Source organism: Rhinolophus ferrumequinum, chromosome 8, assembly GCF_004115265.2.
Source record: "Rhinolophus ferrumequinum isolate MPI-CBG mRhiFer1 chromosome 8, mRhiFer1_v1.p, whole genome shotgun sequence".
Classification (NCBI taxonomy): domain Eukaryota; kingdom Metazoa; phylum Chordata; class Mammalia; order Chiroptera; family Rhinolophidae; genus Rhinolophus; species Rhinolophus ferrumequinum.
The window spans coordinates 19980041-20007764 of record NC_046291.1 but is presented as its reverse complement, the minus strand read 5'-3'; the positions used below and the strand labels follow the sequence as shown (position 1 = coordinate 20007764).

Below are 27724 nucleotides of genomic sequence, written 5' to 3'. Positions count from 1 at the left end.
TGGCGAGCTGCCTAGATTTTGCCCTGAATTTTGCATTTAATATTGAAATCTTGAGGAAAGAAGCAAAGATGACAGAAAATTAATCAACTGGAGTATTTTGCCAAATCATCACACCCATAAAAATGTCAACGCCAAGGTTTAGAAGTGACTTGTTCTTTAATGGATACATTCGCAAGAAGGCAGGTTTTCCAGCCTTCTCATTAATCTATGCCCCATTGTTAAAGTCCAGTACTGTAACATTAAACCCAGAACACTGTTTGAGCAGGAAGGATTTTTGCATTTAGGTTTGGGAAATTTGTTTGCTGTCACTTTTTTTTTTTTTTTTTTAATATGGCAAAAGAATGGAAAGCAACATGTCCTAAGGGCTGAGGACCAAATATGCAAAAGTACGGGAAAAACTGCAGGCTGTAAAGACATCTCAATTGAGGGGCTAACAGTTAACACCTTGCGGAAAAACATTTCACTGCGCCCACTCGTCTACCTGCCATGGCATCAGTTTCTGTGAAAGGCACAGAAACTAAGGTGATGGCACTAGGCCAAGGGCGGAGTTCGTCCTTCCAGAGGTGTGAAGGTTGTATTTATTTTAATAACAAAGAAATGGGTGAATTTTGAGTATATGGGTGGGATTTTTAAATAGTATTTTTTTCCAAGAGGGCATTCACAAATTCTCGGCAAATGGTTAATGGAATCACCAAATGGTTAATGTAAGAGTCCTTCTAAAGAAAGTCCTAGAAAACGTCCTAATTTTATACAATAAAGGAAATTTAGGATCTTTGTTGAGAGGTTGAGAAGAGTAATTCCACAGTTGTTGACTCGGCAAAATACAGTTTCTGTTTTGCAGAGCATGATGTGGTTTTAATATTAAAATGGCCTTTGAGCGAATTCAGGAATGGCTTCTCCTTTCAAGGTGCTATGAAATCACACAGGTCAAGAAATCTTCATCAGTAAATACTTGCTCACCTGAGGTTCAGCCCCAGCATGCAGAAGAGTCTCAAGGTGAATATTCTCAGTGGGGAATTCCCATCTTTGGAAATGACTAAGGAATCACAATTTAATATGTATAATCTAAGACCAATTTCAGAGAGTAGATGTCAATTTTATTAAAACTTAACTTTATAAAGTTCCTCGCACCCTTTCTCATTGTTATATTGTGCTCACTTGGCAGTTTTTAATTCTATAAAACTACACTAAATCTAAGAAACAGATCAGTTTTTTATAATAATTTGTTTTATTTTTCAAAATCTCCAGTAATAATCGGGAATGGTTTTCTTCATTTAACACTTTTTTAAATGAGGGAATAAGAATAAACAGCTTCCAAGTTAACCCTGGAAAATGTGAAATAGTCTGTGTCCAGTTAGAAAAATTATCTAGCTTTAAATTTTCAGAGGACTGATGGTCAGCTAGCCCTTTGTTTAGTTGTATGTAGAAATAGTTTTTCATTCTCACGCACCGATATTTATTGCTGTCCATCATATTGCAAGACGCTGCTGCTAATGGTGGTAACTGTGTGATAAGAATGACTACAAAGATTTGTGACTGGGCTTCTGTGCCCTGAGCTCGTGGGGCAATTGGTGTTTGATTTGCAGCCACATCTGTGATTTGTGGAGCTTGTCACTGTTAGTGACTACCTCAGACTTGAGTTCAGCCACCAGTCACTTACTGAGTCTCCAATGGTACAAGAAGATGAAATTGAAAAGGAAGTGACTTGGTAGTCTCCCTTTCAAACTTTAACTCCTGTTGTATAAGGTGTTGGATATTTTAGAAATTTGCCTATTTTTAATTGTGGCCTTACTCTCCAAAATGCATAATTGATTAATGGTCTGATATTAACAGGTGTGTTTCTTTCTATTTCCTTTACATTATTTCATAAATCAGGTCTACATATTTTGTGTAAATTTTGTAGAATAATCTATATGATCTAAATTGAAATTACTCTATATGTGTGTTGAAGCATGTGCTCGCATGCGTGCATGTGTGTATGGTGCATGTCTGTGTTTGTATTTGAAATTCGAAGGAGCTAGAATGTTCTTAAAGAAAATCTTACTTTAAAATTACGTGAATCTTGTTCCTACTTCTCCTTAGTCGCCATGACCATATTTTTGTTTTATTTTCCTACAGCTTGATTTATACATCAGGCAGTGTTTTATGAAGGCCAGCACAGGAAAAACTTACTGGTTTATTTTTTAGTTGTACTTTGACAAGTTTTTAAGGAAGAGCTTGAAACAAATAACCAAGAGGCAATTTGAAGTGATCAGTAGTTTTGTTTATCCAGGGGATCTTTCAAACAATAGCCATTATTAATAGGGAACCGGCTTATTTTAGAGTCTGTACTTTGAACTTTTATTATCACTACTGATTAACATCAGTAATTTCAGTCTAACACACCTCCATCGTTGGTTTCCTTGCCTCTAGCCTGCCGTATATAGCACATCACAGTAAAGCCATCTTTGCAAGGATTTAATGACACAATGATAAGAGTGAACAAAGTACTAAAGTAACGACAAAAATCATTTATCTCCTGAGAAAGATTTCAGATGATAGTTTGTGGCTGTGAAAAGTTGTCTAAAGTAGATAAAAGTCCATTGAACACAACTCTTAATTTTTTCCCTGTTATGTCATGTGACCGTGAACAAAACTCAAATAATTTTAATCTTTCTATCTATAGGATGAGTACTATAATATATCATATATGTCTTGTGAAGAATAAATGGTATTGGGAAATTGAAAATTATAGTATTATGTATTAATTTATCACTAAATTCTAACTGCTTAAATTTGTTTGAATTAAATATTACTTGGATAGGATTTTGAAATAACTTTGTTTTAATATTGACCTTAGACGGCCAGTGTTACTTTTTGGCATGGAATTGGTTTTCTAGTATCTGAGTTTATATAAATTCTTCTATTGATAAAAGACCAGCATTATGGTCTGTTTTTCACAGTCTCGGTCCTACCTTCTTTTAAGAGCTGACCATAGAATTTTAGATCTGGAAAAGAACTATGAAATTATTTTGTAACTGTAACTCCCTTATTTTACAGATGATAAAACAAGGCCAGCAGAAACGTATTGAAAACACCACAATAACATAGCTCTTTATTTGCAAAGGCAATATATTAATACACTGTTCTCCTGTGGTCTTTTTTCTACATTTTACTACCTTCAGGTATAACAGGAAAATGCCACTCATTTGCATCTTTCTTTCCAATAAATATGTTTGCTGCAAAGATTTATGTCAACTGATTGTCTACAGAAATGGGATGTTAGGACCTATTACCATGACAACCCAGAGTTACAAGTACACAAGAACAATAAAATATTGGCATATCTAAAATCAGTCTGACACAGATAGGCTCCTTTTGCAAATTGCAATTTGCAAAGTCTCTGATAAAAAGGAGATCCTCTGTCTAAAAATGAACAATTCTGTAATTAAACTGAAGAATATAGGCCAAAATAAAATAAAAATAGATTAAACACTACCTATTTATTTTGACATAGACTATTAAGAAGTAACAAAGAAACTAAATTAGCTGTTCTTGCCATACATTTGGTGGTTTTCAGGAAGTGAGGACTGTGTTCTTGATTTTTTCACTCTGCAAACTCCTATCTCTCACTGCATAACTGGAACAGAGTATGCAAAATGGATGGTGTGTGCAAATATCTCTAGTTACATGGCATTGGAACAAAGGCATATCCTTAAAATGGCACATGATCAGTATCATCTAAGGCAGGAAAGTTGGAAAAACTCACATGCCTTGATCTCTCCTTTTTCAATACCAACTAAAATTATTTAAATTTACATTTTTCTAAAGTTTCCCAGACTATTCTAATGATCAGCTGTATCTGGTAATCAATGCCATAATGTAGTCTTTTCCAGACTATCTTCTAGGGAACACTAGTACCCTGTGAGATTCTTAGTAAGGATTTCGATTTTTTTTTGTCACGGTCAAGTAACTTTGACCATGACAAAGTTACTCAATTCCTTTAACATTTCTTGGAAATGGGCAGTGCACATTAGTATACTGACAGTGCTTGAGCATTTTTAAAGTGTTTGTTTGAGAATCGGTATGTATAGTTTAACAGATAAGAGCTTAACAGTGTGGTTGAAAACCAGATTTTAGAGTGGGCTCAATCATTTACCGCCAAGTGACTTAGGCACATATTAGCTCTGTCTGTCTTAGTGTACACATCTCTAAAATAGAGATAATAGTAAAAACTTGGCACACAAGAAGGGATTCATAAAAGCTATCTGACATTTTTACTATTATTACTACTAAACTGACTTTAATCCTGTGTTTCACAAATTTATGAAACACTTTTTTTCTCAGAACATCTATTAACATCTTGAAGTTAATAATAATACAGTGAAATACAGTTTAAAAATATTTGGCTAATGATTTAACATTATTGTTTATTCCGTTGACTCTGTGGGCAGTTAATGATAAAAAAATCTGTATGTCTCAGTGTATCTTCTCATTTCTGGTTCTTTTTAAAGTTCCCAAATTGCAATTAATGTGATTATTTATGGAAATTTATTAATTTTTGTTACATAAAACAGTTTAACTGAAAAGTGACTTATCCAAAATAATAAAGACAATGATGTCAGTTGCATATAACCAAAAAGCTAAGACCGGGTTCGGCACATTGTAATCCATGAGCGAAATCCAGCTCACCACCTATTTGGTAAATAGAGTTTTATTGGAAACAGTAATGCTTTTCATTTATGTATTGTCTGTTGTGTCTTTTAGGCTACAATGCACAGTTAAGTAGTACCCAAGAGATCGTATGACCCAGATGGATCAAAACTATTTTCTATCTGGCCCTCTATAGCAAAAGTTTGCCAACTTCTGATCTAGGATCAAATTCTTCTTCCTTTTATACTTCCCTCAAATTGTACTGTCAGCAACTCTTTCTAAACTGAATTCTTGCAGGTTACATATTATTTGGGTACTGATAGATATCAGACCTACTTCACTTGTGGGTGGTCTCAGGGATCTCGTTTCACACATGTAAATTTTAAAAGGCATGTAGATTTGCCTATTTTAAATGTGTTATATACATACTTAACAGTAAATATCTCTTTGCATTCACACTTGTCTGCAAGGAGTATAGCTTTGCTTTTTGCATGGATGCATAATAATTTAATAACTTTCCATTTACAGAGAATTCTCAGATATGATAGATAAGCAAAAATAATCAAATTTCCATTATTTTTATATTTCATGCTTTTTGAGATGTGGCAAGTCAAATATGTATTTTAGTTTAAAGTAAGGTAATTATTTTCTATCATACTAAGTGAAAAAAAGTGTACATATATATATATATATATATACCTATATATATATACCTATATATATATATACCTATATACCTATATATAGATACCTAAGTACACAGACGATATATATATATATCGTCTGTGTACTTAGGTATCAGTCCATTTTTACATTTTTCAATCAACTTACAAAATCTATAGTTTGATTTTATTGTGCCCCATTTTACTAAATATCTCTCACATGTGGTAGGTCTTGTGGGGGTGTACCAAAATATGTGACAGAAATCTGACACTCCACGTGTTCCTAGACTATCAAAAGAAATCATACAAGTACCACTAATAACAGGTGGCCTGTGATGACTGCTCTAGGAACTCCTATAAAGAAAGGAGTAATTCAGTCTTAAGGACTGAAGGAAGATATCCTAAGAGTGGAAATTTTAGTGCATTGAAAGTATTTCAGAAAAAAATTGGAAAATTTGTGAAAGTAAATGCAAAGCATGTACAGAGAAAAGTGAATTAACCCAAGTGGCCAGAGCACACGGCATAGAGGAAACAAAAAGTGAGTGAGAAGAGTGAGAAGGGAGCATGGGGCCAACTCACAACATGAATGCCAGCCTAAGGAGCTTGAGTCAAAGCCTGAACTAAGTAGAGAGTTACCCAAGGGCTGGAGTGACACAACCAGATCTAGGCCTCAGGCAGAACAAGTAATTGATGACAATTTCATGAAATATTTTGCACCAGTGTTCCCTTATTGAGTTATTTCATTCTAAGACATTTTTATTCTCATAAATGAGAGGGAATGGCTTTTGATTCTAACTCTAATACTCTATTATAGCTGACCAAGTTCCACAAGTTCACTGTGGACATTACGCAGGACAACAAGTGGTAGACATGGCCTATTTTTCATTCGAGCGTATACATGTCCTATATTCTTGAATATGTGTTCAATTATAACTCAAAAATTTAACGTTAAATCCTGTATATTTCTGATGGAAATGTAGTACATTGCTGACATGAAGAAAATTCTTTCTCTGTTCCATATTTCACAGGGCTCAATTTCTTTCATTTTAAAAACTCCCATGGCCATAGAGAGGCCATATAAAGAGGCACATTCCCAATCATTAAAACAAACAAACCAAAACTGCATTCTGAATGTAGTGCGAATTAACTAGGAATATTTTTGCAAATTTAGGTTGTTTTTTTTCCTTTCTTTACTTCCTACATCAGTGAAGTACAAATTTAAAATAACAACAACAAAAAACCACAGACCTCGATAATGACTTTTTCAGTCTAAAAATACCATAGTCAATTGTAAAAACCTCCAGTAGATATCAAATTTAGTCATTTTTTCTTATTGTGAAGAACATCTATAGCTCTCTAAAACTTATTTTTACTGCATATTAGTTTTATTTCCCGTTCCTAAATATGACAGGGGAAAAAATAAAATTGTTCAATCTAACTTTAATTTTTCCCCAACATTAAAAGTAAAATCCTGCTAAAATACTGAACCTTTGCCTACTGAGATTTAGAAAGCTTCATTAGGGAGAAAAAAGACAATCAAAAGTAAAGAGAATTTTACTTTTGTTCATGAGATTCTAGGACATTCACATTGAAGCTAGAAGATACTTAAATAAAACTCCAAAACATGTGAGTTTACATTACCCTGTCAAAAAGTCCGTTTTGGGCAAGAATCTGATTAAAGATTGAAGTTTCATCTCTGTAAATACGAAGCTAACCATGATCTGAATGCAAACATTGTTACATTTTAGAGATGCTTTTCAAAACTCTAAAAGATATGTTCTTTACAAATCCAATATTTTAAGTCATTCATAATGAAAATGATTATGCTATAATAACATGAATACTTTATGGTAAATGTAGTACTTCCTTGAGAAATACACAGCCATTGAAAATGTACAAAGGGAAATAAAGGAATACTGGTCAAGTTGAAAGCTATGATGAAGATGATAGTCATTTAAATGATGTTACATAGTTTACAAGTTCCATTATATAGTTCACAAGTTTCGCTTAGTCTTATAAGAAATCAAGTGAGAAAATTAGAGCCCTATTAGTATTATGTTATTATTACCTCCATCTTGCAAATGAGAAAACCCAGGTTCAAGTGGCCTAAGTAATCCGTCCAAGGTAAAACAACAGTTTTTGACAGCATGACTTGAGCTCCAAATGTGCTTATTCCATACAGCTCAATTCCAGTGGGCGATAGCACTAACAAATTTTGTACATAGTTTCAAAATGGTGGCTGCTCCTGATGTACCTTGCACAGAAATACACACTAAAGTTGAAAGGTTTATCAAGAAATTACTTGTTCAAGGTTTTTTAAATTGAAATATACTTTCATATTATTGCCTACAAGCCATCTCAATATATTTTTATGGAATGAGGTAAGTTATGAATTAAGCATCAAATAATGAAGTATAAAATTCATTAGGAAATTGCTGTTTGGACTTCAAATTGGAAATTAATATATTTTAATATTAGCAGTTATAAAACACTTTATTAATTTTAAGTACTTCCCCTTTATAACATGTAAAAGAACGTTACCAGCAAATGGAAAATGAAGAAAAGATTTCAACTTTTAGATAATATTTGCTCAGAGAAATACTGAGACAGTGGCAAAGAGAGATTTCTTAAGTAATAGTCTGATTGGCACTCACAATACAAAGGGATTTGGTTGTACCAGGCCTATAACTCCTATATCCTGAGTTCACTGTGCACCATGGAAGGCTAGCAAGCTAAGTAATGGCCCTCTCTCTTTTCTGACATCACTTCCTTTTAATGTTTCCATAGAATAGGACTGGTGTATTTGCCACTTACATAATTCTTTCAGGTTGTAGAATTCTAATGGTGATGTATTCTCCCCCACCCACACATGGCCTTATTTTAATGCTATTATAGATAACTAGCTTTTTAATTGATACCAACAATCTGTCCTTCTCAGTGTCAACGGAAAAGTTTTGAAATTATACAGTTACTCATCTCTTCCCTATTGCATAAATAGGTAATAAATGAAGTATCCTTAGTATGGAAACACAGGCTCTACTGAAAATACTTAGTTCATTGTCAAAGACCTGTCTTACACTAAAGTCAACTGTCAATCCAGCTTATCAGTGAAGGACTAAAGGCTGCTGCTTTTATAGGCTATTTCACAAGTATAGGTGTGATACTTTATCAAAATCTTTGTCTCGAATCCTCTAGCCTTTGTCTATTCCATTGGGTTCTCCTTCTAAGATCTTAGAGGCAGCAAAAACATTTTCCCCCTTTTACATTCAAACCGATATTTCCTTGATAAGTGTACCTTGCCTATTTAAAAAATATATCTGTGATTGCAACTAAAGAAAAATATTTTTACTTACATTCTACTTATTTATATCCTTTTCTTTTCTGCATGCTATTCTTCATATTTCAGAAAAAGCTACTTTTTTTGTCATGAAACTCTTGAAAACATTCAGAAAATAATATTAGTTCACTAGACCATCAGTTTATGAAAATAAATGGTATATAATTGTAGAGGCAGAGTTACCTGTCCATAAAACATAAGCCAAAGTATATTTAAGTAATTTTTTCGGGTAAAATATGTTTAGGGAAAAAGTAAGCCATTCATATAATGTCACTGTTGTGTTGCAACTATAAGATGAATTTTGAAGAATGAGTGAATTTTTTTGTACGTGGTAATTAACAATTTTATATCGGGCATTTCATCAATTGTTTTGCAATATTCTTGAGTTTTACATTAGCTTGGAGTAAATGCAAATAAAAATAATCTCCAATAATTCTGTATTCCATTTTTAAAAAGTACCATCAGTTATTCTTATAAAAAATCATTTGTTTTAAAAAAATTAAAATATATTTATAGATCTAGATTCTCACTATTGTGTTTTAGATTGTTATTTATTAAGGGCAAGCCAGATCTGTAGTTCATCTTGGTTCACTTTGTATACATCATCATGTATATAATATACATTTCATAAATATGCTGGATAAATAAGTTTTAAAAATTATATTTTATTTCTGAATTTAGTTTATTAACTAGTTTATCATAAATGTATGGGCAAAGCTATGTGCACCTCTTTAGTCACTTGACTGAAATATGTGTTTTTAATAAACATGAAGTGTTCTTTGACAGACACCTAGAAATAATATTCTAGAATGTATTATCAAAATATCAACTTCCCAGAAAAAGCCAGAATAGCTACTATTTAACTTGTTACTCAAATAATACGTTATACACATTTGCTATAAAAAATATTTATGCATCTGATTTTTTTATTTGCTTCAGCAGTATTAAAATTCTTTAAGAAGTTCCAGCTCTATGTTCATAACTTTGTAAGACTTACAATCTCAGTATTTCAAATATATTCCAATCAATAGGGCAGAACACTGAAGAGGTCATCATAATCCCATTCAACAGGGGACACTGAGGAGCATTTTAATCAGTGATGCAGTGGGTTTTCTTTTTTTCGGATGGTTGTGAATTTTGGTTAAAACCCATCAGATTCATTGATTATTAGGTGACACCTATTGCACGCAAATTACTGACTACGGAGTGTCAGTGGATGTTAAGTATTCTTGTACTCTGTAATTTAATGTATATTTTAATGAAGTGAACAGTGAGATTCCCGATAGGCATCACCAACTTTGAAATAGTGTCTTCCAAACTTCTCATACAGTTTGAAAGTAATGAGATTTGTTTCATAAAGTGATGAAATTTATGCCATAAATTATCCCTAAAAGAAGAGTGCTTCTTAACACAGTATATTTTCCGAGGTAGAGATCATATTTTAAATAGTTGTTTAATGGGAAATTTTTGGAAAAGTAACCTGAACACTCATACATTTAATAATCTCTACCAATTATCAAAGGTAGAGACCGCATGGTTTCCAAAGTCTAATGTAACTTTGTCAGAAGGAAAGTCATTGATAGTATGCTTGGCATTTAGAATACTAAGTAAAACTTGGCATTTAGAATACTTGTATATCCTGTCCATTTAGTTATCTATTCCTTAGACCTCCAGCAATATTTACAGAGGGCTTTCTAGAAATCAAGTTTTGTTTCTCAGAATATTCAGAATGTGTTTTGTTGGACTTTGTACTCTAACCCATCCTTTAAGAAAATGGACATGTTTAAGGTCTTTTTCCTAAAAAATACTTTATCATATACTAAAATAATTTTGTTTAATAAGCAGCCATTGAACTTGATACACATTATAAAATGAGACTAGCTTTTCTCAGACTCTTGAGCAATTTCTCTGCATGTATATTTGTCCTAAATTTAGTTATCATAGTATTTTCTAGTGCAATAAAAGTCTGCAATCATCTGCTAGATAGTGTAGTCAATGGAGTGCTTGAAGATTGACTTACCTTGTGATCCACCTGATAGATATTATGAATTTCAAATTACCTTTAGAGAGTGAGTTTATGTTCATTGCCATAATATTGAAACTCAAATAGTTATTTCATGACTCATAGTCCGAAACCTTTCCCCCTAAAGCGCCTTGAACACGGATGAAGCTTCTCAGATGTATGGCTTAATAAATAAAAAAAACATAAATTTTGCATAAGTGATTATGCATATGTTAAATATTTATTGATTATTATGTGATAAGTTGTCTTCTTGGTACTCAGAATATGGCAATGAACAGTATACTATATAAGAAGCTTATAATCTATGGGGAAGGCAGATAAGAATCAATCGATCAATAACTATGAACAAATTCATAAGATAATTTCATGAACTGCTTAGAGCTCAGAGTGAACAACATTATGGAGAGAGATGACGGAGGGTTAGTCTGGGGAGACCTACCTGCAGAGAGGTAATTTGAATTGACATCTAAATGATGAGCCTTCAGGAGATTAAAATGGGTCTGTTGCTTTTCTTTTTCTGAGTGATTTCCAATGGTCATTTTAACCATTCACAATTGTTCTTAATCTAGAGGCTTCTAATCATTTGTTTTCAATGTGTTTCTGACATGATTAATTCTATTCATTCACAAAATCCCCCCACACACACCAAACCAAATCCGATAAAACTTTATTGCGACCACCTCTGCCATCAGATTACACTTTGGACCAGAGAAATAACTTAAATATTCTTTTAAATATAGTCTTGTGCTCCCAATTTTATACTTTAATTTTTTTCAGAAAAACCCTCATTAAGAAACGCAAGTGAATAATAATGATAATGATGATGTAATATTTCTTACATATTTTAACTGCTTCACAATAACTCTATGAAGCTGGTAATATTGTTATTCTCATTTTATAGATTAAGAAACTAAGGCACAGAACAGTTATGTAATTTCCCCGAGATTCCCAGCCATTAAACAAAGCATCTAAGACTAGAACTCAAGAACCATGGCTACAGAGAGCTTGCTGTTAGCCATGGTACCACAACCACCCAAGCAAAGCCAGCTATGTGAGACATTTTTTTCTATTTTTCCTAATTGAGAGTGTCTCAACTTGTATGAATATTGTTATAGTATACTTCATTGAATTAAAACAGTGAGCTGAACACTGCTCTGTCCCTTGTCACTTTGACATTTAACTTCATAAAACAAATCTTATGGACTGTGACCATTTCCTCCTGGGCACTCTGTGAACAATGCCATTAACAGTCACCACATAAATAATGAAGCCATGAGGTATGGTTGCATGAACCAAACACTCAGGTTTTCCCCAGGTACAGATAAGTAAGTATCAGTATATTCACAATACAAAATAAATGTGCATTGTCTATAAATATTTGGAAAATTCTACGTAACAGTCTGTAATAACATGTTCTAATAATCCTGCGTTAACGCTTAGCTTCCAAATTCTTACAAATAACATATTTGACAATTTTTTAGAAGTTATTCAATTATTCCAGTAATTAAGTTACTAGTTCTCAATGTAATTTTTTCATTAAAAAAAAATCATGGAGAATTCTATTGTTTCTAGAATTCTAGTACCTCTCCTCCAATTCTCCAAGAATGCTCAGAAATCACAGACAGAGACATTGGGATGTGAACTTCAAGGTCTTTAGAAGATAACTATTTTGAAAACGATGGTATATTGCCATGTTTGCATTCTGATACCAAGGAAGAAAATTTGGATTCTAGTCACCTAAAGCAATATTGAAGAAAATGTATATATATATATATGTGTGTGTGTATATATATATACACACACACACACACACACACACACACACACACACACACACATATATTATCGTGTTTCCCCAAAAATAAGACCAGGTCTTATATTAAGGTGTGCTCCAAAAGACGCATTAGAGCTTATGTTCAGGGGATGTCAGCCTGAAAAATCATGCTAAGGCTTATTTTCCAGTTAGGTCTTATTTTTGGGGAAACGTGGTGTATGTATGTATATATATATACATATGCATATATATATATATATATATATATATAGAGAGAGAGAGAGAGAGAGAGAAGTATATATGTATAATAGATATATATATATCTATTATATATAGATATATATTTTATTATTTTATATAGTATATAATATATCAGGAAACCCCTTTGAAATTTGGGTGCAACTGGGGCATTTGGATTTGCTATGCAAATGTATTCAGTGATAGCAGGAACTACAGATAAAATGCACAGTTTCTGCTTAAACAAGATCCCACATTAGATATTCAAAACACTAAGCTTGAGGTATAGACTTATAACAGACATATACTCAGATCATCTAACACATACATCAACAAACAAATTTGATCTTTAACCCTAATTTCAATTAAAATTTACGTAAAGGTATACATAGTGAATGTTACTTCATTTTCCAAAGCTTTCTTAGAAATAAAATGTTCTGTGACATTTCTTAGAAAAAGATTTTCCTGGTATAAAATTGTAGGGTGGTGTCATTTAATCATCTTACTTACCAAATCTCTAACTGACTAAAGCCTTGTACTAGAAATAATTTCTCACATGTTCCTTTAAAAAGGCTAGAAAGGATAATTTTTTTTTTCCCAAGTACTTGTTTCCGTGTCCTCTGTTCCTCTAAGGATAGCTTTATTGTTCAATCTTTGGTTTTACGGGTACATTTTCAGATTTAATCTATAGTTTTCATATTGAAGAGCCTGATAAAAGGGAATCTCTAACCAGCTCAGCGCATGAGATGTAAAGATTTATTCAAAGCACCAAACCTTTCAGAGTTTTACGCTGTAAAGTGGGAAGGATTTTTCAAGTCTGAACTTAATGTCAAAGTAGCACACTGCTCACTCCTAAGAAACATCTTGCTGTCTAAGCAACGTCTTTTCAGAAGAGCAGGGGAAAGCAGGGGCAGTGAAGGAAGTGAAGCTGTGCAAGAAAACAATGGAGTCGGAACCGTGAGTTTATGAAAGGAAAGAGGCGTGGCAAGAGGGCAGAAGGGACTTCAGCGGGAAGGCAATGGGTTCAATTTGATGGGCAGTTTAGAGGGGGAAGAGAGGTGCATATGGTGCAGATGAGAAGAAATGGACTGAAACAGTGATGTTATTTGGAAAAAAAAATGAAAAGAAAAGAGGAAATAACATGTTTCAGACAAGAGATTCTGGAACAGGAAGTGACAGAGTATGGCACACAAATAAAGTCAGGTTCAGGAAGGATTTGAAGCCGCTAATGGCTAGGGCGACATTTTTATTTTTCTAATTTATGTTTCTCATTATTCAAAATCCTTCAAAAATCAGGCACACTTTTATCAGGAAGCCTTGTAGCCTAAGCTCTTACCCAGAGTATTTCTCAGGATTCTAGTGCATGTACATCCAGCCTTCTCTGACTTCAGACAAATGCCCTGGGGTCTCTACTGGGCCCCTATCCATTAGTGCTTCTCCCAGATACCAGTGAATGTAGCTCCCAGGCACCAAAGCTTGAACATGAGCCTTGTGGCAACCTGACTTCAGCCTACTCCAATTTTCTACTCACAGAAGGTTAATAAGCTCTGCAGCTCCATTATAATCTTTTTATGCATAATTATCCTAGTTACTGTAATTGTCTTTCTTAGCAAGAAGTATCTATCCTCTATAAATCAATTACAGGTAATCCCCGTATAACATGGTTGTCAGGTTCCAAAAAAAATGCCATGTTATGTGAATCTGTGTTATACGAAACAAAGAACTAATACCAAAAAAGAAGGTTCAGTTCCAAAAATTAAAAAAAGGAAACTATTATATTTTTATAATTAAGAGAAATATCTTTATTAAAGCAATTTTCACCAAAATATAACATATTAATATGTAGCTAATATTTTCTTCATCACAACTAAGCACCATTAATCAAGGGCGTTTGTTTTTTTTTTTTTTTTGACAAAATATCTTTTTTCTTTTTTATGTTTTCTAGTTCTAAAATTTTTTAAAAAAAATTTTATTAGTTTCATGTATACAAAACACTGTAATAGTTAGACATTTGTCATTTATACCCCTCACAAAGTGATAAGCCCCCTCCCCCAATCTACTACCCCTCTGACATTGCATACATTACATTTCCGCTGTCTCTATTCTTTATGCTTTACTCCACTTCTTGTGACTATCTAGCTATCTATGTATATATCTATATATATAGCTATATACATATAGCTATATATAAAATTATAGTTGACATTCATTCATTATTATTCAGCTTCAGCTTCAGGTGTACAGCGTGGTGATCAGGCATCTACATCATCCCTGAGGTGGTCTCCCTAATAAGACAAGTGTCCATCAGATACCCTACAAAATCTTTACAACATTATTGATTATATTCCCCAAATTGACTTTCACATCCCGGTGGCAATCTTGTGGCTTGACAAGATATCTTCATCCGCTGAACTTAATACTCCACGAAGAAAATGGATTTAAAATTCTAATAAATTTTAAAATTCTGCAGTCAAATCTTGTACGACATCCACGCTCGAATGAAAAATTTCAAATGAGATATCTTTTGCTCTTAAAAGCTCTTCTTACGCTCCCTGTTGTTCAGGGATTTCTCTAATTCTCAAACTGTGTTAGAGTGAAACCGTGTTCTAGGATGCCGTGTTGTACGAGAGTTTCCCCCAATTCTTGAACCGTGTTAGAGGGAAGCCAGGTTATAGAAGTTCCGTGTTATACAAGGGTTACCCGTATAACATGGAACTTCTATAACATGTTGCTAATGGTTGTTCCTGGGGACCTGGAATGCATATAGAAATGTACAAAGTTTTGAAAAGTGAACTACTTAGATGGGAGTGCACAGAATACGATTCTTGCTATCACGTGGCAATAGTGGTTTGGCTGCCAAGAGCCAAGTACTGCCTCTGTCCCTTTCTGCCTATAGCACATGGGAAAGCTACTGAACCTCTCTCAGCTGATTTCCTCATCTGTGAGATGGAGATAATAACCAATCTTCCTGCACAAGGTTTCTATGAGAAATAAGTAAGTTGACATAAATAAATTGCTTAGCATGATAACCCAGTAGTTAATAACGTTAAAAAACATTTGAATTAGAATGGCATTCTTCATCAGTCTGTGTTGGAAATCTAATAGTCCAATACTATGGTCTTTCTTGAAGACCATAGTTATTTTGAGTTAAACATTGGAAATTTTCCAATTTTACATTGGAAAATTAGGAAGTCTTTGGGATTTTTAATGCCAGAGTCAGTTCACTAGAGTTGCAACAGATTAGTCCCTCCTTCAGCAAGAAAGAAACCAGCGAGAACAAAAAATCACAAGTGTGGAAGAGCAGAATGTGGAAGCAATGATACTCATGGTTCTCTTTTTCTCTCAAATTAGCAACAAATGTAGGTCAAGTTCTTGCTGTACTATAGAAGGTTGTGCTAAACTACCTTGCAGTTAACCAAGGACAGTGGGTTCTGACAATTTTGCTTGTGAATTTAAGATACAATAAGGGAGCAATATGGCAGCAAGAATTTCCATTGCTTACACTGCTTCCTTGTGAAACATTTCCTCCATCAAATAATCTGCCATAGTATCAAGTCTTTTCCTTCATTTACGGAAATTATTCAGTAGAGGATCTTCAAGAAAATCCCAGTGCTTGGGAGGATACAATGGATTCTTCTGAAATGCTTAACACAACTCCCCACATGGGCCAAGAGCTTAACTGTACCCTTCAACAAACTAATTGATCATGCTAAGAAATAGCAATACTCTTCCCACAGATTCTATGTCTAATTCTCTTGTTCCTGTGAAACTTAAAAGTAAAATAATTAATTGAAATCTAGATTACAATTCTTCAAGCAGAAAGCAAAGATAAAATTAATTTAAAGAGAATTAGTTGAAAGGTTTCTACCCCCACAGACTACCTGAATCCAGGAGCATTGATGTTACCCAAATTGTCAGGTGTAAGAAGAAACAAGAGCCGACAGGAATTATAGACAGTAGCCCCTGAGACAAAGGCAGGGGGTTTTAATGAACATAATCTGGAAGTGGGGAGCTGTGGCATAGGTTGGAGGCAGAATTTTCTAGGAACAAATGGCTTGATTTGAGAAGTAGAGACCTGCATAACTTCTGAGACCTCCAAGTTATCATTCCAGAATTCTAAACCTCCTCATGAAAAAGGAGAGCTAGAACTTGTAAAGAATGAGAAAGTCACAGAGTGGCCACTACTTTAGATTATTTGTGGTGCAGGCAGTTTCTAGAAAGGAAACAGAAAATTCCAAACTCACTCTTGGTCGGTAAGTACTCTGAAGACAAAAATTGTTTTCTGACTTTTTACATTTTTTTCCTCTAAATTAACCACTTTTCAGTTCTATTTTTAGAGTCCTTGCCTCCTAAATAATGGCTTTTTAAGTCAAACGATTTTAGTTCATTCATCAAAGCAAGCAGACAAGATGCATGGTGTTCACTCAGTTTTCTGAGAGGCAGTACCTAGATGTTTGGATCCCAAATACAATCTCCTCTAAAATTCTCATTGAAAAAACAATGCCATTTAGAGTCCAGATTAGCTTGAAAAGAAAAGTTCATACAAAGGGTTAAGATGTTCCTTTACTATTTTCCCAGTAATTTTCTTAGGAAGAAAAATCATAAATGGCAAAAACTTATTTCACACGTTTCAGTACCATTCCTCTTTTCCAGAGGAAGGCAGAGTAGTCGGCACATCTGGAAACCAAACCAGGAGGTGACACAGTAGTTGTCCAAACATGTCTTTGGAAAGTAGGAAAATAGACAGGAAAAGTCACACATGAGCCCCCAGTTACTCATGGCAACCTGATCTGCACGTGGCAACTCACCTTGGCTTGGATGTCCAGGTGGCCTTCAATTGGGGAAGAATGATTATATACATGGTGAATGGAGTTAATACTGTAAAGCCAATATAAACACTAATGTTTTGTCTTCTGACAGCCTATGAATGTGCAAGCATTAAGTTATAGGAGAAAAGGGGCTAATTTTAGATTTGTTCCTAGCCCTCTCCATGTGAATGGTGTCGCTGTGAGCCCAGCAATGAAGTTCACTGTGTTGTAGCAGACTGCGCAGTTCCTGAGTGTGTCAACCCAGTCTATGAACCAGAACAATGTTGTCCTGTCTGCAAAAATGGTAAGACTGTACTGCATTAGCTTTCACAGAGGGGTCAGTGCAAAATAAAAAATATTTCACCACCGCACACCATTCAATGCAAGAGCCCTCTCAGATCTGCCTGTGGTTTTTCAGGATGGGCATGGCCAATTTATGTTTATCACCCCCATAAAGTGAAAATCAACCAGCAATGGGTGAATCGTGCAGCTTTCTATCTGGGGAATGAAAGCTTTTATAAGCTGACTTGGTTGTGATGCCTCGTATTTATTGTTGACTTATAAGGAGGTATTGGAAAGAACACAGTACCATCTTTTCTTAGTGACTGAATTTCTGTCTCGTGGAGGCAATCCAGCAGTTTACCCCATTTCCTAGTGCATAACCAAAAAGAGCGAGTAGGATAAAGGCCAGGTATTTTGCTTCGGGCATAGATACGCAAGACGTTAGGTTTAAAGTGAAGGTATTGAAGAAATTCAATTATTAATGCACTTAAGTGGAAGTAAGAAAAGACTAGAAAGTTTAGGGTTTTTATTCTAAGCTTTTATCACAATGGACTCTTGCTCTCATAGTAATTGCTGTAGAAGGGAATTCAGTTTATAAGATTTGGGGTTCCTTTTTGGCCCTCATGGAATGGAGAGGTTGAAATGACAATATTATGCTAATCATCCAAAATCAAAGTGATGCTGCAGAGAAGACAACGTAATGCCATAAAGCCAGAACAGCATATCAGCAAAGCCAACATCATACCCTTCCTACTGGTCAGATACTAACAAGCAATAAATTTTCTCTAGGAAACACTCCACAAATGCCCCCTCTTTGCATCAATATCTGCTTGAAAAAGTGGATCTAGCTCTTAATTAAGCTGAAGTCACTCTAATGCTGAGTCCCTATGCCCTTTCTTGAATTAACAGTCCCCATCTTCCTCTATTACACGTTTTTTGTCCTGAATGTGGCATTATGTTAGTTCACCTTCTAATCTTTTACTTTGCAGAATTATAATTAGTAAAGAGAGGTGTCAGGTTATTTACTTACAAAAAACACAAAAGAAGCTCTGGTTGTTTTTAAAATGACTTTTTATTCTAGTATCTTCCCAAAGGACTTATGAAGAATCCTATGACATTTTTCCAGGCACAGTTTTCACTATTTCTGATCATAAAAATCCACTGAGTTGAAAATATTAAACAATTCACCTGGCTTCTCCTTTTCTTCTTATCCCTCTCACCCAACTAACCTGTGTCGTAGTGACCAACTCTCCGACTTAGAATGTGAAAATAAATATCTTCCTGAAGTTCTAACTTATCTAATATATGCAAAGATATCAAATTTAAGACTTTCTATTTTAAAAGGATTTTGAAGAAACTGGAGAAGATACAGGGAGGACAATAAGATGATTTAATGGTTGAAAAATAGGCCCTATGAGGACAGACTGAAGGAGTTAGCATAATTTGTCCTGGAGAAGAGAAGGCTCAAGGGAAACCTAACTGTCATAAAGTATATGAATGGTTAGTCTAAAGTGGAAGGGGACCTGTTATTTCTCATTTTCTCCAAGGACAGAAGGAAGAAAAAAATGAGCTACCTAATCAATCTTCCAAAATAGGATTGACAACATCTTTGACGGAAGACTTTTTCTTTTTCTAGAAGCAACTGTCTAAATAGGTCCTTGAGGATCCCCTTTTCCCTAAGTGGCCCTGGTTGGCTTTGTTTCACATTTAGGGGAAACAAAACTATGCTTACAAACTCTTGTCTGTACATAGAACAGTCATAGAATTAAAGACTTCTAGGCCATATATTTAAAATACAGGTTTTACACATACATCTGCCACATCATCCTGGCTACCCCACACCGAAGCCTATAATATATCCAGAGCTAATTCCTATGTCGTGTGTTAAATCAGCCACTACAAGCTAGTCATGCTTAATTTGCTGTCACCCAAGAGTATCCTGTTTCTCTCTATCACATGCCAGAGTAGGAATTTGTCTTGAAATGAAACCCTCTTTGTACAAAAATGTATAATGAATAGACTTTAATTTTTCAATTAAGTAGTAATCCATTAGTTTTCCTGAAGAACATATGATGATAGAACAAGATATATTAGTAACTCTTTCCAAATTTTTGTTCACGAAGCATTACAAAATGACCATTTTTGTTTCCTTATGCCATTTCCAACCAAACTTTATTTTCTTTTTTAAATCAGGAAATTAACCTGAATTAAAATTAGTAGGAAGACTAACTCTGATTGTGCTATAACATTATAACATATCATCTTTTTTTTCATTATCAAATGCCAGTGATTAGTCACTTGTACATAAAAGTAAAAGTAAAATATAATCAGGGTCAAAGATGATCATCTTAAGGACCCCTGGAAAATCCTTATGACCACCAGTATTATTAATATTTTTATTGAGACGATAGACTGAGCCCAAGTCTTGCTTGCCCTCATTGGAAGCCTAACCCAGGAAACAGAAACAAATGACCCATGTGTAGAAAAGCTGGGGAAAAATAGATGTTTATTACGACAAAATATAACTAGAACAATTTCTTAAATTCCCAATAAATGATAAGTCTATCTCATTCTATGTGACAAGATTAATTTGCCCATTATAGTATAAACTAATTTTAAAGTATGCTACTATTTCCTTATATTAAAAAAGAGAGAGAAAGCGAAGCGGGGGAGGCGGAAATTTACTCTATGGATTCAAGGTCAAGGCAATAGATTTTAATCTGTAAACCGTCCTATAACATTTTCTACATTTTCTTAAATCTTCATAAATATTGAAATTTCCAGTTTGCATAAATGTTGATTATCTTGGCTGCCAAATACTTTCTTTTTGCATACTAAGATTGATTGTTCTGCCTTCTTGAATTATAATTTGCCAAGAGCAAGAGGCATTAATGATATAAAATAAAAGTTTAAAGCAATAGAATCTACCACATCTAAACTTAAAACTCAATATTCAGCTAATATCAAAACCTTTGTTATCAGATTATTTAAGAGAAAATAAAACTAGGAAATGCCTGGCACATGTAGTATTCCAGAAAACAGTAGTTTACCAATGAAAATGTAGCAATTTTCTTTAGATATAAGTATTTAAAAACAATATTTAGTGCAAGGTCATCTACTCCCTAGATAACAATGATAGCCTGTCTTTATTTTCCTTAATATAAATTTTCAAAATAAATTTAAAGACACATACTTCTAAGTTTTTTCCTTTATTGATATATGTATATAAAAAGAAAAGATTTCCAGCAGTTATCAATGAATATAACCAAGTTATAAAATATACTCCATTAAATAAAAGTTAGTTTAGCACCAAGAAAAGACTCAATTTAATATGAATAAAATAGAAACATTAAGGAAAGATGTGAATGTCTGGGTAAACACAAAACAGGAGAAGAAAGAGGATAGTTATTTGGGCGGGGGGGGTTGAGGGTGGAGGATTGAGGGGATTCACATAGGAATTTTTTGTTTTTAAAAAATGTCATTAAGCATTTGCTTCTCCCTCCTCTATGCATCTGCAAGACCTAACAATCCAAATGCCTCCTGAAAGATATGGCATTTCCAGACTGTTTTTCTTTTACCAAGGTGGTATTACTTTGACCTATCTTTTGGCCCTAATCCTTTTCATGTGAATTAATGAAAACTCCTTATGGGTTTTTTGTTTGTTTTTATAATATGAAAAAATAGTGTAGTACAGCATCTTCTTAAAGAAAACATTCTACATTGGAGTGTCATATAAATATTTCAAATATTTAGTAACTGATTATACATTTGACGAGTGAAATATATATCATTATGGCATCCAGATGACAGCATTTTTTCATTTCATCAGCCAGTATGTCAGTGAGTTCTGTATTTTCACTGGGATATATAGTCAATCATTACTCACGGCTCTGAAGGAAAAGTCACTTCATGAAAAATTGACAGGAAACACCCACAATATCCTTCATACATGCTCAGTGAGGGGCTTTCATATCTTTTCTAACTAAATTAAAGTTGTCATAAGCCCTGTTCAAATATGGAATTTTCCATTATCACCTACTCTCTTCTAGTTAGTAGTGAAACAAATATGGCAAGTAACAGACAAGCCAAAAGGGCAAATGGAAAGAAGACAATATAGGGTACGGGCAGTGCTCACATAAGAAAAGAAGGGGGCTTTAGAGGCATCTAATTCCTTCTAAAGGTACGTTGGGAGAAAATGTTTGACACACATAGTTATTAATATTTCTAATATACAAAGAGCTCCTTGAAATAAGTAAGAGAAAAACAATTATACAGGAAGGAAAGAAAGAAAGGAGGGAGGGAGGAAAGAAGAAAAAAAGGAAGGAAGGAAAGAAGGAAAAAGGAAGGAAATGAGAAAGGGGCATATAAAGGAAATTCACTGAATCAGAAAACCGGTGTCTTATAAATATGTAAAACATGCTTAACCTCACAAGGGATCAAGAAGAAGAAATTAAAGAGATACCAATATCGTACTGATATTTGAGATTGATGATACCTCAAACTGGCAAAAGGGAGGATTGAGAAAATATTGGAACAACTTTTAAGGAGTTCCTTACTATTGGAATTTTCATGTAACTTGAAGTCAGCAATGCCACCTCTTGTACTTTGTCCCATATATCTGTCCTGAATTTTAACTGCATTTTAAGAGTGAAAAAGTGAGGGAAAACTAATAGTCCTTCAATGAAGTAATGAAATACATTTCAGCCTTTAAAAAGACCCTACTGGCATTTTTTAATGCTGTGCAAAATAAGCAAGGAGTAGACTGTAGTACACTAAACATTATTTTATACATAATATAGTAATATACCTTATATATAATACTTTTTAAGTGATATATGTTTAAAACACTTTATTGTTAACTGATATACAATCTTAATGAGATGTTAAATTCGTATGTAAGAGCTAAGTGGATACACAATAGAACATTAGCAATGATTCACTGATTACTTATAGAGAGTAGAAATGAGAAAGTAAAAGGGAGGGTAGATAAGAGATAATCTTTTAAAAATATTAAACCTTTACAGATTGGTGACAATAAAAAAGCAAAAATGTACACAAAGAGGCCGTTCATAAACAAAATACAAATGTTTAAAGATATGAAAACTGTTAATCCTCACTAATCCATTAAGTTATTTTTAAAATCCTTGTTTCTTATTTTTGTATGTAACGTAAGGAAAGTTCTGGAAGAATACACACCAAATTTTTAACAGAGATCCAGTGATCAGAAGAGTAATGAAAGAGTAGAAGTGAGAAAGTAGGAGCACAGAACTTTGACTTTTTTTAATGGGCCACTTTATTGAATAAATTTTCAAAAAACTATTCAATCTTTGTAATTTAAAAGGCTATATGAATCCTTTAAAGAATAGATAATTCTAATGTTATTTAAGTTCTTCCAGAGGAGAGACAGAACAATTTTTTTCTTCTAAAGTATAATATTGATACAAACCAATGATTACAAACTAAGAAAAAGAACACAGATAACCTTATTTATCATTAGTAATGAACAAGTATTAAAATACTAAATTCCCATTCTAAAACGCTTGGGTTGTGGATTTTAGATAGGGAATGGTGTTCATATATTTTATAATATATTATATCACCAGTGGGTCTAGGACAGCATTCTTCAATAAATCACATGAACATTTCTGCAACAAATACATGATAATCATACTAAGGAGACTGAATAAATGTAAAGTCTCATATTATCTCAGATCAGTTTTAATCCCAACTGAGTTTTGGTATCAAAATTATGAAAAACTATTTGTTTTTCAGAGATTGTGGGAAATGAATTGTATATTGTGTTAGCAAACAGAATCTAGTAGTAGGTTAAAATAATTATTCATTTCAACCAAATAGAGTTTACAAAAGTAGTTCAAAATTAGGAACTCTATTAATACAATTTATTCCATTACTAAATTGCAGAGAAAAATCGTATTATCATTTCTGTACATATGTAAAAACCTGAGACATAAATCAGCAAAAACTACTGACAAAACCTCTTGATAAAGTAAGACTAAGTGGATACTTTTTATATGATAAAATATATCCACCTCAGGCCAAAAGGGAAGAATGCTTAAAAGGTATATGCTAAAGACATTCTTGATAAAGTCAGGAATAAGACAATGATACCCACTATTACTTAAAATTTCACATAGATATTAGATATGAGCTAGCTAATGTAATTAGAAAAAAAATCAGAAGTGAAAAATTAGAAAGAAGGAGATAAAACTATTACATTGGCATATATGATATGATTCTATACTTGCAAAACCCAAGAAAGTAGATTGAAAACTGCTATAAAGAGAGTTTAGTAAGATAAGGTACAAAAGAAATGTACAGATCTTTCTATATATGTACATGTATATTTTATTAAAATTGTGGCACTGGTCCATGGTGCAGAGATATCAATGGAATATAATGGAAAGTTTATAAACAGACCTAACAACATATGAAAATGTGGTATATGGTAGGCAAAGTAGTATTTCAAATCAATGGCAATTTGTAGAAAACAAACTGGATTGTTGTTTGAAAAAAATAATTTAAAATTCCTACCTTATCTTAGAATTCATAATAAAGTTAAATTCAACAAAGAATTAAATATAAACTATTTTCCAAAAGAGTACAAGAAGAAAACCTGGACAATTTGATTTACAATCTTGAAGATTTATAATCTAGATTTTAAAAACAAACAAACAAAAATCTGCATATAGCAAAACAAAACAAAACATCACTGTAAAAAAATTTAAAATGGGGGGGGAAATTAATCTTATATCCTAAAGGATTCATCTGTCTCATAGATAAAGAGCTCTTAGAAATTGATAAGGAAAATGACCAACAACTCTATTTTAAAAATGGGCAAAGAACTTCAAAAGTCATTACACCAAAAAAATGCAACAAAAAAGTTCCTAAAACATATAAAAAATTGCTCAAATCACTTATAAAAAGAAAAATGCAAATGAAAATTTGATACTATTTTTTTACTTATAGATTGGTAAAAATCCTAAAATTTAATAACCCACTTTGTTGTTGGTACTGTGCTGAAACAGGCAATCTTTCTTATTGCTGGTGCATGTATAAATTCGTACAACCCGCTGGAAGGAAATTTGACAATATATGTCAAAATCAAAGTACACATATGTTTTACTTCAGCAATACCACTTCTATTCAAGATTTGTGAAATGACAAATAAACAATGTTGATCATTTTCTATGTTGCACTTCTGGTTTTCTGATTAATGAAAAATTATCAGAAAAGTTGTAGAAGTAACTATAGATTTAAATTCTCTTTTAATGTACTATTAGTTGATAGTCACAATAGAACTAATTTCTTTTTTAAATACTCAATAAAATACTTTTATTGTATTATAATTTAACTAGCTTCCATTTATCTTTCTTTTATTTTTTCATCTCATAGTACGTTTTTAAACTTTAATTTCACATGGTTCAAAACTGTACAATAGAAATTTATTTAACATCAACAGGTGTTAGGCTACCTTTTGTTAAAAGTAACATTAAAATAAATAAAATGGAGGATATATGTATACAGTTTAAAAATTACAAAACCTTACTCAGAACTATTTACAAAATAATAAATAAGGAGACCTACAAGATTTCTAAATGTGAAAACTCAAATTCGTTGGGTTGCAATTTCTCTAGTGATAAATTAAGTAAAAATTCTATCAAATTTGCAAAAGTGATGTGATTCTTTTCGTAGGTTGACAAAAGTTGAAAAATTTAAGTCCATGGAAAAGAATGCACTTAGTAAGATGGGGAAATTCAATTTACTGGATATGTTAAAATAATACATAAAGATATAATTTTTTTAAACAGTGTGATAGTGGAACAAAAATAATCAGATAAATGGAATAGAAAATCAGAAAGTAACCAATATTTGTATTATAATTTGGTGTACAGTTAAAGTGACATCCTATCTGATGTCACTATTATCTGATGAAAAAAACTATTATTCTAAAATTATATTATAATCATTTTTAAAGTGAAATTGCTTTCCTGTCTGACTTATTATATAAAAATAAATTTATGTTCCATTAAAGAAGTAAATCTAAAAAATGAATTCCTAAAGGAATTTTTAAAATATAAACCTTGTGCAGTCAGACAAAAGCAAATAAAGAATTTATCAATAAAATAAAATGCAAATTAAGGAAAAAATAAAATGCAAATTAAGTAACATGTAATTTTATTTATAAATTTCTTCATAAATTAAAAGAAGAGAACATCTGATTTTGGCATAAGGTAAAATACAATAGGCATTCTCACTACTGATGTAAACTGATATATCCTCTCTGAAGGGGAACCAAAGTGTGTGGATCTTTGATTCAGCACTGTCATTTCTAGAAATTGATTAAAAAGAAATAATTAGATCAGTATATAAAGATATGTATAGAGATATTTAATACAGACTTATTTACAATAGCAAAAACTTGGAAAACCTAAGTATTCAACAATAAGGTGGTTGTTTGGAAAAACTACAGTATATGTACACGGACCGACTACTAAGAAAACATACGAATAATATAGAAAAAAACATCCTCCACACACACAAAAATGCATTCTCAGAGTATATTATTAATTAAATTATTACTATGTAAATAGTAGTGTCATATACGACCCTATTTTTGTTAAAAAGAATATACATAATATGTATAGAAAAAGACTGGAAGAAAATAGTTCAAAATGTTAACAGTACTTACGCTGAACAGTAGGCTAATCGATGATTTTTTTTACCTTCTTCCCTTTGCTAGCCCATATTTTCTAAATTTCCTGCAACAAACATGCATTATCCTTGTGATTTAAAATTATGATTTAAAAGGGACAATAGCAAAAATTCTTTTAAAAGATCATGTAAAAATATTCTCAGTATTTTCATAATTTATATGTGTCACTTATTAGAAATTGTACTATAAATCCTTGTTAAAATTTGTACTCCATAAATTAATTAACGAATTAACAATTCTACCACTTGACTTCAGTTCCTTAACTATGAGATTCTTTATAAAGTATTTGGGAAAGCCTCATTGCCCATTTAATGCACCTATTAGGACAATTGCTAAAATATTCATTGAGGTGTATCCATTTACATTGTCATGAAGCTATTTTGCAAAATCAGTCTTTTAAGTTCAAATATTGAACGCAGTCTCTCACCTTAATTTGATTTTTTCTCACTTCCTCTTAGGTTAGACAATTAGTAACAAGTGAAATAGACATAAAACAAACACACTAAAGATGAAAAATTTTCTGGCAACTACTCACATCCTTTGCTACAGTTTCCCTGAAAATAGTTCATGATGAAAGCAGATCCTATGAAAGGCAGTTTGAAAGTCTGCATTTCATTGACTCCATAACTGAAGGTCAGAATTATCATATTCGTATAAAGTAGATGTCAAAACAGACTAATTATAAATAGCTATTTTAATGAGCCAAACAATAATTTTCTATTGCTTTCATAGAGCTTCCTCCAAAATATGAAAGGAAATATTTATATTTATGTTGTCTTAAACCTACAGGATTCCCTCTTAATTCATCAGCAAATTAGATTTCAAAAACATTATTGTACAATGTTGACACAATGAAAATTAATGCCATATTCATTTCCTGCTAAGCACATTTTAATTTTTTTAAATTACCAGAGCTAACCAGTCCTTCAGAAAATGAAGGAAGCCCAACACATGGAAAAATGTGAACTTGTTTTCTGTGTTTCCTCCTCTACATATAGGAAATGCTTAGGGACTATCTTTTCCCTACAGCATGTTTGCCATATGGAGTCCAATCCTCCCACAAAGCACATACTCACTCCCTTGAGAACACACATTAGGAAGTCACACTCACTCCCTCAAGTAGTACTTTAATGTTCAGCGCACCTCCCCACAGAGTGCCTCAGAGACCAGAGGAAGGGTAATGACAAACATGTACTGAATGTCTTGTTCTTAAATGTTCACAGAACCTCCAGGTA

The 27724-nt window shown here is 32.9% G+C and overlaps 1 protein-coding gene across 2 annotated transcripts in view; it reads left to right on the top strand.

The window, feature by feature from the left end:
* Nucleotides 1-27724, top strand: part of VWC2L (von Willebrand factor C domain containing 2 like) — a 150770-nt gene that overhangs the window by 8862 nt on the left and 114184 nt on the right. Inside the window, exon 3 of one of the 2 annotated variants that reach the window (XM_033112591.1) lies at nucleotides 17648-17777. The exons of the other annotated variant lie outside the window; for it this stretch is intronic. Coding sequence (XP_032968482.1) covers nucleotides 17648-17777 — 130 coding nt within the window. The remainder of the gene's footprint in view (nucleotides 1-17647; nucleotides 17778-27724) is intronic. 2 annotated transcript variants of the gene reach the window in all.